At 37.0% G+C, this 19,589-nt stretch overlaps 1 protein-coding gene across 1 annotated transcript; it reads left to right on the forward strand.

The window, feature by feature from the left end:
* Positions 1-3,206: 3,206 nt before the first annotated feature.
* LOC120108562 (metal transporter Nramp5-like) lies at positions 3,207-8,594 on the forward strand. The gene is made up of 13 exons (XM_039122202.1): positions 3,207-3,369; positions 3,790-3,868; positions 3,961-4,001; positions 4,164-4,242; positions 4,355-4,459; positions 4,552-4,661; positions 5,101-5,282; positions 5,369-5,438; positions 5,839-6,012; positions 6,723-6,827; positions 7,067-7,198; positions 7,336-7,431; positions 8,051-8,594. The coding sequence occupies exons 1-13, from the start codon at positions 3,217-3,219 to the stop codon at positions 8,378-8,380; spliced, it is 1,656 nt and encodes a 551-aa protein (XP_038978130.1). The 5' UTR covers positions 3,207-3,216; the 3' UTR covers positions 8,381-8,594.
* Positions 8,595-19,589: the final 10,995 nt, after the last annotated feature.

Consider the following 19,589-nt stretch of genomic DNA (forward strand, 5'->3'; position numbering starts at 1 on the left):
GACTTAAAGTCTGCTCAAGTCCATTTCGGTATTCTTAGAGCTTCTTAATTTATATTTAGATTTTTAAATAGTTGAATGTCAATTAATGTATCTTTTTAAATAGTTTTAATAGGTACAACTAATTTGCTCATCTAAACCTAATGATCTTTGGACGAACAGAGGTAAGTGAACCTGGCATAGACCTTGCTAATTTTTAAAAAATTGATCCATTTAATTTATCTAGAGGATAAAAATATAAATTATAGTGATGTGATTGGCTTTGCATTCTTTTAAAAAAAGTTTTATGATTATGAATAATTCATATTTTAGCATTATGCTTTGTTGTGAATGATTTATATATGAATTATGTTCTCTAAAATTATAAAAAAAGGAAGAAAAAAAATGCATGCTATTATGAAATGATATATAAGGCATGATTGTGCATTTTAAACTTTTATGATTCCATTTAGCAAGTTTTCAACCTAATTATACAGGTATGTTTTATTAAAAATATAAAATATTTTATGAGCTCCCAGATAGCTATGATCGCCCCTAAAAATAGGGGCCAATTGACACAAGGGAGCTAGCATCCAACAAAAATGACCCTCCATCAACTGGTTAAAGCTGGTAACAATTATAAAGTATAATTCTTTGTCGATTAAGAAAATAGTCCTATCATGAGTTATAGTGATCGTAGTAAGACAAATCTGTGAGCATTGTTTTTATAAATAATATAGATAATTAACAAATATCTAACGATTATAAATATTTTAATTGCCCTCAAATTTAGCTTTAGAAACTTGCATAATTTTTTCGTACATGATTGGATTGCTACGATATGATTTGTTATTATGTTTATGAAATATTTTATTTTACCATAAATAAAATACTTTCTAAATGGTGCATTAAATCATGTAAAAATTTATGCTAGATCTAGTAAGGTGGTGCATGGTACTTACGGAGCCGCAAAGCTTACTTGTCTCTTCATATTTATATTTTAAGATAACTAAGGTTGCTAGGAGTAGGGAAGAATAAATGAAATGAAGAATGAGGGAATAAGCTCCAAGTACAGTAGCAAGCTATTAAAAAATTTTGTTCATGACTATAAAATTTGGATTATGTATCTTTGAGTATTCAAATGTTGGATTTGGATGCTCTGCTTCTATTTATTTAATAAATAAAAATCTTTACATCACTTTATTATTTCATAAATTTTTATATATTTTTTTGTTATGAGCTTCATGTTATTGTGAGCAATACACTACTGCAGTATAACCATGTCATGCTCTGGATTTGGGATGTCACAATAAGAATCTTAAGGGAGTGTAACTACAAGGGCACCTGCAATTCATAAGATTTATCTCAAGGTTTATACCTGCTTTTTTTACAAAAGCAAATCCCAAACAAAAGATAGTTATTATTTAAACGTTCTTTACCTGATGTATGGGACGGCCTTTGAAATTAGTATCTGGGGAAGGGTGTATACCGTTGGTGCGAAGGGCAAGGGGAAGCATGCTTGTTGGTAGACACTTGGAGGCATGCTTACTCTTTTGAGGCCAAGGACACGCCGCTCCAACCCAAACCCCCCACGGAAAAAGACCCTTTCTTCCAATAATCTATATTTAATCCCTTAAATTAAGTTTAAAATAAAAAAGTATAAGTGCCAAGAGATAAAAAAAAATACTAAAACCGAAACTATTCAATTTTGACTCACAGCATATACTTATATATATAGTGGAAAGCCCAGTGTTATATATGACAACTGATTTTTTTTTTCACTATAAAACTATGTATGAGAAATGTCATCTCCAATTAAAGTTTTTTTTTTCAAAGAAAAAAAGAAATGATGGGATCACGACCACTCAACTTGTAAATCTTGAACCTTTCACATGTGGGAAAAAGGTGTCAACCAGAGGTTCACCTCTAATTAAAGGAAGTGATGATAGGCGTGGAAACCCAAAATGCTCCAAATTTGCAGAACTAACATGTTAAAAGATATAAAGAAAATATAAGAGTCAAGATATAAATGAATCACTCAAACGAGAGATTAAGTACTATCTACATCCTTAAATATCTATTATGACATTAGAGAATAAAGACATTTTCTTATCAACTTTTAGTTTTTTAATTTCATTTTATAATGTTTCTTTGCTTCTTAAATTATGCGCTTCGGTGTTCATGTGTTTTCATTCATGTTTCAAAATATCTTTTCTGATCACTTTGTTGCCCCTCGGTTGAATCCTGATAAATGTGTGACGCAAGGATATAAGATATAAAGGATACATGTAGGTCATACATAGCAAGGCAATTTAATGTGCCTCGAAGGATCTGATCGTAGTATATGGTCGCACTATGATTGAAAGTAGAAATGAGAATGACCTATCCAGGATCTCAGATGATAAACACCATGTGCTATCAGTGTGACTGGTTAATGTTAGCTATAGATCTGCCAGTTGATAAGAAATAGCAATGGCTGAAGCCATATATTGCATGATCGGCTTTTAGGTGCCTTCCAAACGTATAGCAACATGATGCATGAGTTCATATAATTTCGCCCTCCCTAGCTGTCTTTCATGCATGTATTGGCCTGATTCGTACATAGACAAAACTTCTGTAGATGACTCCCATGCATCAATAAACGTCTGACAGTACAAGCCACGGTTTCATTTTTTATTTCAAAACTTCATGCCACTTTTCCTCGGAATATAAATTAACGGTTGTTATCACCATGGCAACCTTACGTGCAAGCACTCCATGTAAATTTTTTTTTTTTTTTTGTGTCAGGGAAGCACCATGCCGGATTTTACCAACTAACACAACTAAACCACTACATGTTGCTTGCATGAACGAAACTTTAGTGGGAATCATTAAAACATGGCCCCCAAGCTTGGTCACAGTAGCTTTCCTAAATTTCTGAGACCTTACAACAACGTCGTATTAGCAGCACATATTGCGCCGCCTCCGGTCAAGAATTTGGAGGTGTACGCAGTGTAGGTTTAACCAATGATGTTCAACCGTCTCGCATCACCCCAGGACAAGACGTTCAAAAAGAAATGTAAACGAGCAACCTAATCCAACTTGGTTTTGTTTAAAATACATAGTTTTTTTTGGACAAGGCATGCCAGGGAGTATATTTCAGCACATTTTTTTAAGCTGACAAGACCTATATAGACAGAGGGAAGTTGTTTTCCAGAAGGCGTCTCTCGTTAGTTTTTGCGTTTCTTGGAAACAAGGGAGATGGAGATGGGTGGTGAGGGGAGAGAGATCAGAAGAGATGGTGCACAAGGAAGAGGGAGTAGAAGAGTTGCTGCTGCTGTAGTAACAGAGGAGATGCCCACAGCCACGGCAGCGACACTGGTTGGTGGGGACAACGGTGATACCAAGGAACAGGTTTCTCTAGGGCTTTCCCACCCCTCTTCCTTTCTTCACTCCCCACACCCTCACAAACATTTCCTTTGTTTTTCTTTTCTTTGCTTTCTTTTGAAAAAAAATAATAATTAAGTTACAGTACCGGCCTAATATCTCTAGTTCTAGCGATTATATAGATTAAAATACCCAGGAGAATCAGATTAAATTCAAATCATCTTGAAATTTCATTGAATCACTTGAGTTGGTCCATTCTTTTACTGCAATGATTTCTGTTATATGACTGTCATTACCATGACAACTTGCCAATGCCCAAAATGTTTTCCAGTGAGACACCTGGCTCTCTATGCACATTTGAGCAAAAACACTTGGCTCCGTATACCTACTATGCTTCAATCTATACAAGCATCTTCTTTTCTCTGTCAAATAACCATTTTGTGACAGGGCCCTGGATGGAAAAAGTTTATAGCACATGTTGGACCCGGATTTCTTGTGTCCCTGGCTTATCTTGATCCTGGGAATTGTATGTCTCTCTCTCTCTCTCTCTCTCTCTCTCTCTCACTCACTCTCATATTCATTCAAGTCTATGAATCTAATGCTGGATTTATGGGACAGTGGAAACCGACTTGCAAGCTGGAGCTAATCACAGATACGAGGTAAGCTTTAAGAACAGAGAATGACAGCCATGGTCCAGAGTCGCCAATTTATAGGACCTCTATTCTAGTCTTTTTTCATTATTTCTTCAGTTAGCTGTTTACTTTCTATCTCAAACTTAAACTGATATTATCTCACCAATTCTGGAAAACTCACGACAACAGCTCCTCTGGGTCATCTTAATTGGACTGGTTTTCGCGCTAATTATACAGTCCTTAGCAGCAAATCTTGGAGTAACAACAGGTATGGCATCTGCAATAATGCATGCTAATCTATAAGCTTCAGGCTAGTAGAAACTCTGTATTGCAATCAGATTAAGTGTATATTTCGATATCGATCATTAAATTTAAAACAGGGAAGCACCTTGCCGAGTTGTGTAAAGCTGAGTATCCGAAGTACGTCAAGCTCTGCTTGTGGTTGCTTGCAGAGGTGGCAGTCATTGCAGCGGACATCCCTGAAGGTTGGTTTGAAGCTCAAATTTTTATGGGATTTTCTTTCCTTAATCAATTTGGCTCATTGGGAATCTATATCTGTTTCTTTGGTTTGATGCAGTGATCGGAACAGCCTTTGCACTCAATATATTGTTCCACATCCCTGTATGGACGGGAGTGCTTATCACAGGATTGAGCACTCTTGTACTTCTCGGACTACAGAGATATGGGGTAATTAACTAAGATCAGACCTTTATTTATTGTTAAAAACGGGGTAAGGATTGGGTGATTGCTCCCACTAATGGAAATGCTGATGAGCTGGTTACCACATTATTGCATAGTGATTTCTACCAGCTTTTCTAGTTTCAGATAGTGTACATGAGCAGCAGCATGGTACTGCCACACTTCGACAATTCACTCAATTGCCTATTGTGATGCATGATGTATACCATCCTTAACTAGCTGAAACTCTTGCAATTGACATCTTTAACGAAAATCTTTTATCATAGCAATGCACCCATTCGAACAAGATTGCGATGCTAAAAGACATGGATTCATCTGAAACTTAGCCAAGGACAAACCATAGAATTGCAGTCAAATAGTAATTAAGAAATCGATTTGCCTATGATATAATATAATGAACAAGCTGCTAAACTAAATGCTTGTGCAGGTTCGGAAACTTGAGTTTCTGATATCTATGTTGGTGTTCGTCATGGCGGCCTGCTACTTTGGAGAAATGGGCTATGTGAAACCCCCTGCATCTGAGGTGTTAAAGGGATTATTTGTGCCCAGGCTCAACGGCAGTGGAGCCACTGCAGATGCCATTGCTCTCTTGGGTGCCCTTGTCATGCCGTAAGCAACTCATCTTAAATTATTACATTTTCGTGGTTGTTAAGTCACTCTGTTGGCCACTTCAAATTTGTTTACATTGGTTGTAGGCATAATTTATTTTTGCACTCAGCTCTTGTACTCTCAAGGAAGACACCGCCGTCCTCTAAAGGAATCAATGTAAGATCCATCTTGGCCAAATTAAAACAATTACACTGTCATTCCCTATCAATGATCCCAAAATTCTTGGACAATATTTCTTCCCCCACAAAAAAATAAAAATCAATGTCTCATAGCTTTTACTTTATGTTTGTGTTGATGGATATGAAAGTAGAATACTTCTTATTTGTTATATTATTCAAACTTGACACAACAAGACTTGTTGCTTATTCTTTGTTCCTATATTTTTGTGACTCTATTTCTTGGCATCACACAAGCAATTGTGTGTAATAAATTGAACAAGGATTGCCATCCATGTTTGATGTATATGACTGCTCTGTGTAACAAAATACCATTCTCCAGGCTGCTAAGTTAATTAATTCCCATGTCAATTGCTTGTATGGTGACATTTTTGTATTAGAATGCCTGTCGTTACTTCCTGTTGGAGAGCGCATTCGCATTGCTCGTTGCGTTGCTTATCAACATTGCAGTCGTGTCTGTCTCCGGCGCCGTGTGTTCTGCGGATAACCTATCACAAGAGAATTCGGACAGATGCAGCGATCTCACCCTCAACTCAGCATCTTTTTTGCTCAAGGTCTACCCTCATGCTTCAAACTCATCCAGGATACAGCAAGCTCATTGTCTCTTCTCAGAAATTATAGAGAGAATATTCAAGAAATAAGGCCATTTTCTTAAAAAATACAAAATGCTTAATTTCTTTTTTTTTTTTTTTTTGATAATACAACTATACAAAGTCTTTAATTATTATATCATATAACCTGAATTCAAATCCTGCCTTTATCAGAATTTGAAAGGTTAGGGGTGATTAGAAGAGCTATCTATCCCAAATATAGAGATATAAATAATAAGCTAACACCAAAATAATTTTTTTATGTTTGCGAAAAAAATAATTTTTTTATGAATTTTCATGTTTATTAATATTTTCTAAGCTCATTTTCCCCAAAAGAACACATTTTCAAAGAGTTCGCAGGGTTAAATATCATTAGAAGGGCGTTGTGTACCCCAATAATAGAAATATATATAAATAGTAAGCTAATATCAAAAGCTAATTTTACTTTAAGACTTAGTACTATACTTTTATATTTATTAATATTTTCAGAGCACATTTTCTCCCTAAAAAATTCGAAGATATATGATAAAAGTAATATAAATCTGGACCATATACTGTTTATTACTTTTTATCTCATAAACAAGCAACAATAACAAGATCTTGTGAATGAGAAGTTTTTGAAAAATTTGTATTCTATATGAGATTGAAAATTGATTCATTGCATGTCCTCATAGAATGTCTTGGGAAAATCAAGCTCCATAGTATATGCGATCGCATTGCTAGCTTCTGGACAAAGCTCCACCATTACTGGTACCTATGCTGGCCAATACATCATGCAGGTAAAAGTCTAAATCTTATTGAAATCTTTTCCTCCTATTTGCATGAACTGTCAGTCTTCTATGTAATTTTTTTAATTTTTTTTCGAATGTTGCTTTTGAGACCCTTAATTAATTCCATCAATCGTGTACTTATCAGGAAAAAGGGACACATAGGATTTCTTTTCTTTTTTTTGAAGGAACCATCTTAGTTACTAACTTGTAATCAAAATCTCTTCTTGATCTATTGGTAAATCTTGCAGGGATTCTTGGACATCAAGATGAGGAAATGGTTGAGAAACCTCATGACACGGTGCATCGCTATCACTCCCAGTCTTATTGTCTCTATCATTGGTGGCTCTTCTGGAGCTGGACGGCTCATCATCATAGCATCGGTAACATCCATTAATCATTTTAATTAAACCCCTCTCAAGAGGGAGTTATTCTTTATAGTCATCTTTTATCTTTCCGAAAAGAGTACTCATTATTATTTTAAAGATGATCTCTCCAACTAATTATTTCAATTGTACAGATGATTCTCTCTTTTGAGCTGCCATTTGCTCTAATCCCTCTTCTCAAATTCAGCAGCAGCCGCACAAAGATGGGACCTCACAAGAACTCGATCTTTGTGAGTTTTATCAGCTTAATCAATTTTTCTCGTGACATTTATTAATACCATTCATCCGGCCAACAATTCAAGCCTATCTACTACATCAATAGTATACTCATAATTTAGGTGCATGCCGTTATTTAAGTCCGGCCACATACGCAACAAAAATTTAGAAATGTTGGCTTACCAACTCCTATATATTTTGTCAACCACCAGCTATATAACAGGAAGGATTTGCATCCAAAAATGATCTGAACTCTATCTTCTGGATACGTATATACATGTATACATAGATACATATGTATATGCATATGAAGCAAGAAGAATATATATTTGAATATATTTGTATATGTGTGTATATGCACAGATTAATCCATATGTATGTATGTATGTATGATACCCGATCCTTGTCGGGTAAAAATTTAATTGTAAAACATTATGAGAATTCCAATAGTAAAATAAACAAAGGTGGTGTGTAAGAAGGTTTTCTCTTTATGTGCACCTTTGGTATGATTGTTTCAGGATGTCAGCCTCTTTGAGCTGCCATTGTTGTGTAAAATCCCAAAATTGTCTTTCACATACAAACGCCATCCACATCTTATGCTAACTTGAGTTATATTTATATTCCTTAATGCAGATCATCATCGTCTCATGGATCCTCGGTTTAGGTATAATTGGAATCAACATCTACTTTCTAAGCACCCAGTTTGTTGAATGGCTCATCCACAGTAGCCTGCCAAAGGTTGCCAATGTTTTCATCGGCATCATCGTCTTCCCTCTCATGGCCATATACATCCTCGCAGTTACCTACTTAACTTTTAGGAAGGATGCAGCTGTGACATTTGTTGATACACCTGATTCGCAACAGATTGAGATGGAGAAGGGAATGCATTGCGCCGAAGGCAACAGAGGGAATGGAGCTGTACCATATAGAGAGGACCTTTCTGATATCCCTCTTCCTAATTAAACCGGAGTACTTATCTTCAAACATATGCCACAAAAGAATGCAAAAATGTCATGTGATACTCTAGTTGTACCATGCATGATAAATGTTACTTTATATATTTGGAGGGTGAAATGATTTTGTCTTCATAGACGTTCATCCCCACCATATGTATCTTCCGAAAATGAAAATCAGCAATAAAAAAGAAAATATAAGAGGACATGGATTAGGACATTAAGGACCTATTTGGTTGCATAATGTTATTCTAAAACGTCCTTTGTAAAACAGGTTTTATGAAAACCATCACCTCTAGTTTTTCACTCCCAGCAATTAGAGATGGAATCTTAAACCACCTTTCTACGTAAGCTGGTGGACCTTGTCCCAAGCGAGCAGGTCAACTTTTTTTTTTTTTTTTTTTTTTTGCTATAATGGATAACTCATATAGTTCTAATATAAATACATCCAAAAAAGTCAAAATGTAACAAGTCATTGAGCATTCTAGACAGCTCTTCTTTACTAGTTCAGAGAAGTTCTTCAGAATGATTAGCCACAAAAGAAGCCACCCAGTATGCATATGTACCATTTTCACATCCCAGTAGTAGCCTATAGGAATCTTTTAAATATCTGCTCCAACTTATGAATGATATATTTTTGGAAAAATAGTATCAGCGATGAGGTAGCTACTACAACACAGCATGGTCTTAATAGGGTATCCTACCTGTCATGGAAAAAGATTTTGATTTCCATCCCTCCAATCTGTTCCTATAAACTACATGCTATCATGGTCAATCTTCTTCCGAAAGGGGGAACTCTTAGAAATTGCCATGGGCCGCAATGTTCCCAGATGTTCGAGGTTTCCATGATCATATGCTTCGCAAGTATATTAATAATCCTAAGGCTGAATTGGGTATCTTGCTATATTGGTTCACCTGCTAGCTAGCTGGATGCATAACTGTAATCCTTCAAAATCTTCTAAAGTGTCTTTGCATTAGATTTTGCTGCATGGGTGAGGATGAGACAATCATGGTCAAAAAATAGATGAGAAACCATTGGAGCATCAAGGGTTGACTGGTTGACCGAGCCTAATCTGGGGTAGATTTGAACACAATCTAGTTCATATGTGAGCTTAGTCCAGTAATTTAAGCTTCAATCAGACTACAAACTCATTTACTAATTGATTCCATGAACAGGTCTGATTGGATCTGTTTCCTGAAGTCTACTTCTAGGTATGACACTTGTCCAGAACTATTACTGCAATCCGGTTTTAGGTGCAATCCTTTAATGTTAAACTAGTCCATTCTACGTAATGAGCCCATGTACTTTTGTTTATAGTTTGCTTAAATGTCTTATAGGTTGTTACATATTTGGACTATATTGGTTAGATCCAAGATGTATGACAATATTTTGATTTAAGCATGTTATCAATTTGGTTTGATATTTTACCAATGTCGATGAAGTGCTCATTTATGCATTCTTTAGACTAGCAATTGTTTCGTGATATTCCAAGAGTCTCTATCTCTATATCATGTTATAATATTTAATGTTGATTATACGTGTACCAATTAGTTTGGAAATATTTATAACATTCCTTACATATTTACTTGTAATTTTGCTAATAGTATTGTGTATTAGGTTGATTATATTCAGGATGTTTATGGGTGAATTTTAATGTGCATCTAAGGTGATATATTCATTATGATTATCAATATGAAGTTGTGCGAGAGATCACTTCTTGAACTTTACCATGGAGATAAATATGTTGTTATTTTGATTGGTTAGTTAGCATTGAAGCTTCTTCCAAAAAAGTTGCTTTCTTTGTTTAATTGAGACAGGGCTGATGAAGTGATGATGCTTTGATGCATGTTAGAGATTTGCTTTGATTGTGTGTAGTACCCAAAGATGCACATATGTTATTGATTTTGCGACAGATTTTGTTCGGAGTTCATGGTTTGTTATTTTCCCAAAGGAATAATAGGAAGATTAAGATGTTACTCCGACCCGAGCATACTTGGATATATATGCTTTTACGTTGTTCCTCTTTGTTTCTCAGCCATTAATTTAAATTGCATGGATTTGTTTGCAGCACTTTTATTAACAGTGAATGAATGCTACAATCACTTGCTCCATGAATGAGCCCAAGACGAGTTAAGGACACTGGCGCAGTCTCCATTGCGTGTCCTCCATTGCGTAGGTACAGCCTCCTATTAGTGAAGTTCAGACTCATCCGGAATGGATTCAGAATTTTGCAAATGTTTCTCCAGATGGCCAATGCTTTCGTCATTTTCTTCCTCCTGGTGCAGCTAAAGCTGCATCTTTTGTAATAAGCTGAGTTGATTTGATTTATCCTTGACTGTTCTCCATCAGTTAACAGCCTCCATGCCCATTTAGAGAGAAGCGCCCGTTGAATCATGCTCAATTCAGAATGCCCAGTCCCCCCTTCCAGTTGACCAGGTTAGACGTTGGTAAAGAACTAGGCTTGCCACACCATAGAAAGCTGCTTCTCAACTTATCTAATTTAGTCAGTAACCAAGTTGGAAGGAGAAACAGAGACATATGGTCGAGAGACAGGGCTGAGAGAACCAAATTTATCAATGTGAGCCTGCCACCCGTTGACAACAGTCGTCTTCGGGCCTGCGAACTTTTGTTCGAATTTCTTCAACTGTGGCTGCCAGTCAATTTCTGTAAGAGCGGTGGTTGCAGTGCATCCCAGGATGTAAGCTAGTTTTAGTTCCCTTCCAAGTTGCTGACCCAGGTAAACCAGAGAACTTCTCAGAGTTGATATCCATGCCATCGGTACAAGCTTCAGGTGAGTGATCCGAGTGGTATCTGCTTCACAAAAAAGAATGGATGCCGAGGATCCCGTCATTCCTGCGATCAGGGCCAAGACCTGAATAAAGACCTTTTCTTGTCAAAATTTAGGTTTTTAATTTCATTTTATAATGTTTCTTTGCTTCTTAAATTATGCGGTTCGGTGTTCATATGTTTTCATTCATGTTTCAAAATATCTTTTCTGATCACTTTGTTGCCCCTCGGTTGAATCCTGACGATGTCATAAATGTGATAAATGTGTGACGCAATGATATATATGAGATATGAAGGATACATGTAGGTCACACACAGCAACGCAATCCGTTGCGAACTCACCCAAATATAATGCCAAACCGTCTGGCTCCTCAAAAAATTAAGGGATTAAGTTAAACAGAAAATTTTAAATCTAAATTTGACTTATTTATTAAATGAATCAAAATTTAAAATCTCAATCTGGCATATTTAATAAACAGGTTATTTGAACCAACCTCTTAACCGGTTTAATAAATAGATCATATCAAACAGTAAGCTTTTTTTTTATATATTGTTAACCTGTTTACTAAATATGCCATCAATAAAAGACCCCTTTCCCCTCTTCCTAGGGCATCAACCGAGAGCCCTTCAAAAGAAAAAGGTAAAGAAAAAAAAGGAGATCTGTGAGAAGCTTGGATTCTTCGCCATCGGTCTTGCCGGAAAAGCTCGCCGGAGGTAAGGTGAGTACCCCTCCTCCTTCTCCTTTGTCTTTGGGCTATTATTTCTTTGGAAATACAACCGGTAAGCTGTCGGATTGATGGGGAAACCGAACCTCTATTTGGTCTTTTTCCTCCTTCCGTTTGGCCGATGTCGCCGGGCGTGGCACGTGGCCGGCACCACGTTGGGGTCGTCGAGCGCTGGGGTCGTCGGCCACAGGCGGCTAGCGCTGCTGAGCATGCCCACAGGGAGAAGATAGAAAGAAGGGGAGAGAGAGAGAGGGGGGGCAGAGCCACATGGTTCTCTCCTCTTTTCTTGCCCTTCTCTCTTCTCTTTCTAGTTTCTCTCTCTAGTTAGGTTCTCTCTCTAAACTTGCATCCAAGGAGATCATTGTTTTGAAGGTTCTAGATTGTCATATATCTGGGATAATTGTTAATGATGACTTGCTTCTGTAGGAGAACAAACTATTAGATGAGAGGACGCTAAGTGGGGTTCTGCGCATCTCGGTTCATAAATTGCCGTGAGGGTGGTTGATTAGTTTGTCTAAGTTTTTCAACAAAGAGTAAGAATTCTTGTACGCCAATCCTGCATGATATAAATATTTTTGCACCATATATGTATGATATGCTATGATCCAGACAAAGCAAAAATACTTTTATATTAAATTGTATTTTGATCGTGTTGGCTTATGATTGGTATTATGATGGATGCATGTATGCACATAACCTACACCTGCATAATTAGATTTATGGATGTGGTGCTCTAGACTAACCTTGTTATTATTGGTTGCTCCGTCATGGGCTGGAAATGTGACTGTGGTTAATCTAAAGCTGGAAATTAATAAAAAGGAATGATGTGTGGATGTGAAATTAATTAAACAAACATGAACTTTGGGTCGTCTCATTAATGGTTTGCCCGTCACAGGCTCTAAGTGTGACACTATTGGTTTGCCCGTCACAGACTCTAAGTATGATAATATTGGTTTGCCCGTTATAGGCTCTAAGTGTGACAATATTGGTTTGCCCGTCACAGGCTCAAGTGTGACAATATTGGTTTGCTAGTCATAGGCTCTAAGTGTGACAATATTGATTTGCCTGTCACAAGCTCTAAGTGTGACACTATTGGTTTGCATGTCACAGGCTCTAAGTTTGATACTATTGGTTTGCCTCGTCACGGACTGGAAACGTGATCGAAATTGGACCCAAAGTCGGAACGATAATTGACTCGAATCAAGTTTAAAAGGAATGGAATTAAAAGCATAGAAAACGCTAATGAAGATTTTTGAGATATCGTATGACATATCACACTTGAGTGGCTGGATTTTTGTTGATATTTGACTTGCATATTTATACTGATTATTCGAGCTTTTGATAGCCGGTATATGATTTCATGATATGTGCATCGATTTCTTGTGGTTTTCAAATTCATATTATTATTGTATTAGTATGGATGTGTAGGAATTCTTACTGGGTTGTAAAGCTCACTCCCCCTTCTTTTTTTTCCAGAGTTATAGGATGCATAGACATGGATGGGATGGGCGTATAGTGTGAGTATCAGAGTCATTAGTTAGGTTATTTTGATATCAATGAACATTGAAAGCTTTTGTAAATGAACCAATTTGATTATCTGGACATGTTGGATTTGTCTAATTAATTAATTATGGATTTATTGGATTTTTGTTCATCTCAGATCTTGCATGACCTTTAGTGCACTGCTCTAAGGCTCATGCAGTCGGTCGCGTATCGGACCCGGATGCTAGATTCGGGGCGTGATAAAGTGGTATCAGAGCTTAAGGTTAAGGTATCCTAGGGTTTAGGTTCGGATGAGTGTGAGTGGGGAATTATGATAGGAAAACTATCAGAGCCTTGGTTTTTAATCACTTGAGATTGTAACAGGAAGGATATTAGAACTTAGGGTTTAAGACCATTAGGGACTGTGGCCTAAGTGGCATCAGAGTTTGAGGTTTAATATCATTGGGGATAGTGACAAAATTAGAACCAAAGCATAAGTTTAAGATTACTAGGGTTTGCGACAGAAATGTATCATAGCTTAAGGTTATAATCACTTGGGACATGACAAAAGTAGCAGAATTAAATTCAATGCTTAGGTATAAGATCACTAGGCATTGTGATAAAATGTAAGCATTGGGTTTGATATTCAACCAGTACGGAAGGATTGGATACATTGTCTTTGATCATGGTAAGAGAGATTAGATCTAAGGCAAGTATAGGAAGGTTAACCATGTCATACCATATTAGTTGATTATACCATATCGTATTTATTGGTCCATATGTTGTTTAAATGACTTGGAAGTTCTAATTTGATATGGGTTTAGTTGTGATCACACTTTTGGTTTTGCTCTAATTATTAGAGTGGGATTTGTACATAGATCTTCCATAGTATCAGAGTGAGCTAAGAAGATTTCATAATATTGAAAGGAATGTTCTTTGAGGTTGAATCTATATGTGGTATTGGGATGTTTGGATATTGCAAATAGGTCTATTTCCTATTGATGTATTTGATTTTATTTTGAGGCTATAGAGTTGGCATATTGATGGGGGAATTCTAATTATTTGAATTCTCATGTTTGGATTGGGCTACTAAATTTTTCTTATTATTATTGGAGAATATTGAATATGTTAACTTAAACTTAAGTCTAGGTTTACGATTTGACTAGGAATCTTTGTCATTGTAAAATACGATATTGAGTAGAGATTTCGATTTCGAGATACTTATGTGAGTTATCATATATAGCACTGATCATAGACATTAAGGACTTTGGTGAGGAAGGATTTGGAGGATGATAGAGTTAATTTCTACTCATAGTGATATTGGCTCAAGAGTTCTAACCCATTGAATTTGGAGTAAATCTTGTTGGAAGAAAGATCAATCTAGATTGTCTAATCGAATTGTTAAGGAAATCCAAGGTTAATTAACCCTAAATATTTTGGATTCTAAGTTGTGGAGATCATGCAATGACCTTAAACTTGACTAATGGCTTAAAAGTTAGTTATGGTAAGTACACTTTACATAATCAAGGACAAAAAGATATAGAGCTTATGCTGTAATTCTATTTGAAATTTTAAAATTTGAATTTTCTTAATTCCTGTGCAAAGAGATATTTTGATCAAAAATTATTTAGCAGCCTTTATGGATCTTATGAATTGGGTGTTCAAGCCCTACCTGGATCGATTTATAGTAGTATTTATTGATGACATTCTAGTCTATTCAAAAAAGCCCACAAGATTATGAGGAACATTTGAGGATAGTATTGCAAACTCTTAAAAGAAAACAAACTTTATGGCAAGTTGCAGAAATGTGAGTTTTGGTTAAATAGTGTCACCTTTCTCAGGCACGTGATCTCCAAGGATGGTATCTCTATTGATCTAAAGAAAGTGGAGGCAGTAGTTGATTGAAGCAGACCTACTAATGTGTCCGAGGTGCGCAACTCTTTGGGAATGGCGGGATATTATCGGAGATTCATTGAGGGATTCTCTCGTATTGCCATACCTCTATCTCATCTAACCTAGAAGCAAGTAAAGTTTGAATGGACGGAAGAATATGAGCAGAGTTTTCAAGAGTTGAAAAGATAATGGATGACAGGTCCGGTATTAACTATTCCATATAGGATGGGAGGCTTCACCATCTATAGTGATGTATCACGCAAGGGCCTTAGTTGTGTTCTGATGCAAAATGAGAAAGTGATAGCCTATATTTCTAGACAGCTAAAAGCATTTGAGCAGAATTACCGTACTTATGATTTGGAGTTAGTAGCTCTGATCTTTGCTTTAAAAATATGGATGCACTATTTATTTGGTGAACATTGTGAAATTTTTACGGACCACAAAAATCTAAAGTATATCTATACCCAAAAGGAGCTGAATTTGAGGCAAAGAAGATGGTTAGAGCTATTAAAAGATTATGATATAACTATCAGTTATCATCCAAGAAAAACAAATGTTGAGGCTAATGCTCTAAGCAGAAAATTTCTAAGTAAATTAGCGGCCCTAATTACTACACGAAGAAATATTTTGCTTGATTTAGTGAAATATGAAATTGAAGTACGACTACATGATCCTCAAGTTCGGCTTGCTAATCTTATGGTGCAATCTACTCTGATTGAGAAGATTAAGTCATCTCAGAAAGAGGATGGTTCTTTGAGATTCAGTAGCAGATTGTGTATTCGAAAAGTTTCAGAACTAAGGAATGAAATTTTAGAGGAGGCTCATAACTCGGCTTATATGGTGCATCCAGGAGGCACTAAGTTGTATCGGAATTTAAAGAAACATTTTTGGTGATGGTATGAAAAAGAATATTGCTCAATTTGTAGCTCGGTGTCTAGTATGTCAACAGGTAAAAGCAGAACATCAGAGACCTGTGGGACCATTGCAATCTCTATTTATTCCTTAATGAAAGTGGGAGCATATCACTATAGATTTTGTGATTGGTTCACCCAAAACCCCATCGGGTAATGATGCGGTGCGGGTAATTGTTGACCGGCCAACTAAGTCAGCACACTTTTTGTCGTTTAGAGTCGATTTCTTCTTAGAGAGATTGGCAAATTTATATATAGAGCAAATTGTGAGGTTGTATGGGGTCCCAGTTACCATTGTGTCAGAAAGAGATAATAGATTTATATCACAGTTCTGGAAGAGTCTTCATAAAGCTCTTGGAACCAAATTGAGCTTCAGCACAGCTTTCCACCCCCAAACTGATGGACAGTCAGAAAGGACCATCTAGATTTTGGAAAACATGCTGAGAGCCTGTGTCATTGATCTAGGAGGAAAGTGGGATAGTCACCTGTCACTAATAGAGTTTGCTTACAATAATAACCATCAAGCAAGTATACAAATGGCACCTTTTGAGTTGTTGTATGGTTGGAAGTGCTGATCTCCTATTTATTGGGATGACATGAGCCGGTAAGCCGCCGGATTGATGGGGAAACCGAACCTCTATTCGGTCTTTTTTCTCCTTCCATTTGGCCGATGTTGCCAGGCGTGGCGCATGGCCGGCACCATGTTGGGGTCGTCGACCGCTGGAGTTGTCGGCCACGAGCGGCTAGTGCTGCTGAGCATGCCCACGGGGACAAGATAGAAAGGAGGGGGGAGAGAGAGAGAGAGAGAGGAAGAGCCACTCGTTTCTCTCCTCTTTCCTTGCCCTTCTCTCTTCTCTCTCTAGTTGGGGTTCTCTCTCTAAACTTGGATTCAGAAAAATCATTATTTTGAGGATTCTGGATTGTCATATATCTTGAATAATTTTTAATGATGACTTGATTCTGTAGGAGAACAATTTATTAGACGAGAGGACGCTGAGCGGGGTTCTGCGCATCTTGGTTCATAAATCGCCGTGAGGGCGGTTGATTAGTCTGTTTTTATGTTTTTCAACAAAGAGTAAGAATTCTTGTGCGCCAATCCTACATGATATAAATAATTTTGCGCCATATATGTATGATATGCTATGATCTAGACAAAGCAAAAATAGTTTTATATTAAATTGTATTTTGATCGTGTTGGCTTATGATTTGTATTATGATGGATGCATGTATGTGCATAACGTACACTTGCATAATTGAATTTATGGATGTGGTGCTCTAGACTAACTTTATTATCATTGGTTGCCCCATCACGGGCTAGAAACGTAACAGTGGTTAATCTAAAGCTAGAAATTAATAAAAAGGATTGATGTGTGGATGTAAAATTGATTAAACAAATATGGACTTTGGGCCGTCTCGTTACCATTGTTTTACCCGTCACAGGCTCTAAGTGTGATACTATTGGTTTTCCCGTCATAGGCTCTAAGTGGGACACTATTGGTTTGCCCGTCACAGGCTCTAAGTGTGACACTATTGGTTTGTCTGTCATAAGCTCTAAGAGTGACAATATTGGTTTGCCAGTCACATACTCTAAGTGTGACAATATTGGTTTGCCAGTCACAGACTCTACATATGATACTATTGGTTTGCCTGTCACAGGCTCTAAGTATGACACTATTGGTTTGCCTGTCACAGGCTCTAAGTGTGACACTATTGGTTTGCCCTGACACGGGCTGGAAACGTGACCAGAATTTAGCCTAAAGTCGGAAAGATAAATGATTCGGATCAAGTTTAAAAGGAATGTAACTAAAAGCATTGAAAACATTAATGAAGATATTTGAAATATTGCATGACATATCACACTTGAGTGGCCGGATTTTTGTTGATATTTGATTTGCATATTTATACTGATTATTCAAGCTATTGATAGCCAGTATATGATTTCATGATATGTGCATCGATTTCTGGTGATTGTTAAATTCATATTATTATTGTATTGGTATGGATGTGTAGGAATTCTTACTGGGCTGTAAAGCTCACCCCCTCTTCTTTTCTTTTAAGAGTTGTGGGATGCATAGACATGGATGGGATGGACATAGAGTACGAGTATCAGAGTCATTAATTAGTTAGTTTATTTTGATATCAATGAACATTGAAAACTTTTGTAAATGAACCAATTTGATTATCTGGACATATTGGATTTATCTAATTAATTAATTAATTAATTAATTAATTAATTATGAATTTATTGATTTTTGTTCATCTCAGGTCTTGCATGATCTTTAGGGCATTGCTCTAGGGCTCATGCGGCCGGTCGCGTACCGGATTCGGGTGCTGGGTTCGGGGCGTGATACAAACATGACTCTGACAATGTTTTAGAAAGCGCCGTCATTGAGGAATTGGCCTCCGATGTTGCTTTCTAAAGCCTCGTTTTTATTTTGATTTCCGACGACTCTTTTTAGCGTCGTCTAAGTCAGGCTCCTATCGACGCTTTGGTATCTACCGACGCTATTTACAAGCGTCGGCAGTTGGATGTCGAGAATAAATGTTTTTTTTCTGTAGTAATGTTTCCCGTTCCTGCATCTTCGTCAGACAATTTTGAAGCAAAAGTTCTATGGGAAGATAATGTTTGGATCCCTTAAATTAAGAGATTTACATTCGAGGCTTATTTTATGATCTCTCCAATGCCAACTCACGCCTAACAGTTTTCTGCTCATCGATCCACCGCTTAACTCGATAAACCTCTGGAGGTGTCTCTTCTACAGGCGCAGCCTTTGGCGGAGGCGGTTCCACGAAGTAAGACATTTGCTTGTGATGTGCTCCGCATCTGCCACTCGCAAGAAAAAATTTATTCTCAATCAAATCATGGATGTAACAGCCCAGGATTTCACCCAAAATGGCTAGTCGGAATGTATTATTTGGGTTCCTTGATCCTGTATAAGTACCCAAGATCAACCCCTCGTCAAGCTAAGGATTCATATCTATTCAAATCTAATCACAAACACCACGATTGGCCCGTGGTCAGCCCTAATAGGTTATGGGCCGGATCCGCTCTAATACTATTTGTAACAACCCAGGACCTCACCCAAAATGGCTAGTCGGAAATTACTATTTGGGTTCTTTGATCTTGTATAAATATCCAAAATCTATCCAGCGAATAACCGATATGAAACTAAATACACATCCGCACGAATTCTCACAATGGATCAGATTGAGAAAACCGAAAAACAAAAGTCTTTGGCACGTTCCTTTTTTTTTTTTACTTTTTTTTTGGTAGAACGTTGGCACGTTCAAAGCCGTTTCCTCTGCTCTACATGTAATAGTCCCAGCTAAACTGTATCCGTACTGTTTCAAAAAAAAAGTATCCGTACTTCCCCTCAGATAAAAGTTTAAACCAAAATAAAGAAAAAAGGAATCTTTCGG

This window comes from Phoenix dactylifera, unplaced genomic scaffold, assembly GCF_009389715.1.
Source record: "Phoenix dactylifera cultivar Barhee BC4 unplaced genomic scaffold, palm_55x_up_171113_PBpolish2nd_filt_p 001396F, whole genome shotgun sequence".
NCBI classification, from domain to species: Eukaryota; Viridiplantae; Streptophyta; class Magnoliopsida; order Arecales; family Arecaceae; genus Phoenix; species Phoenix dactylifera.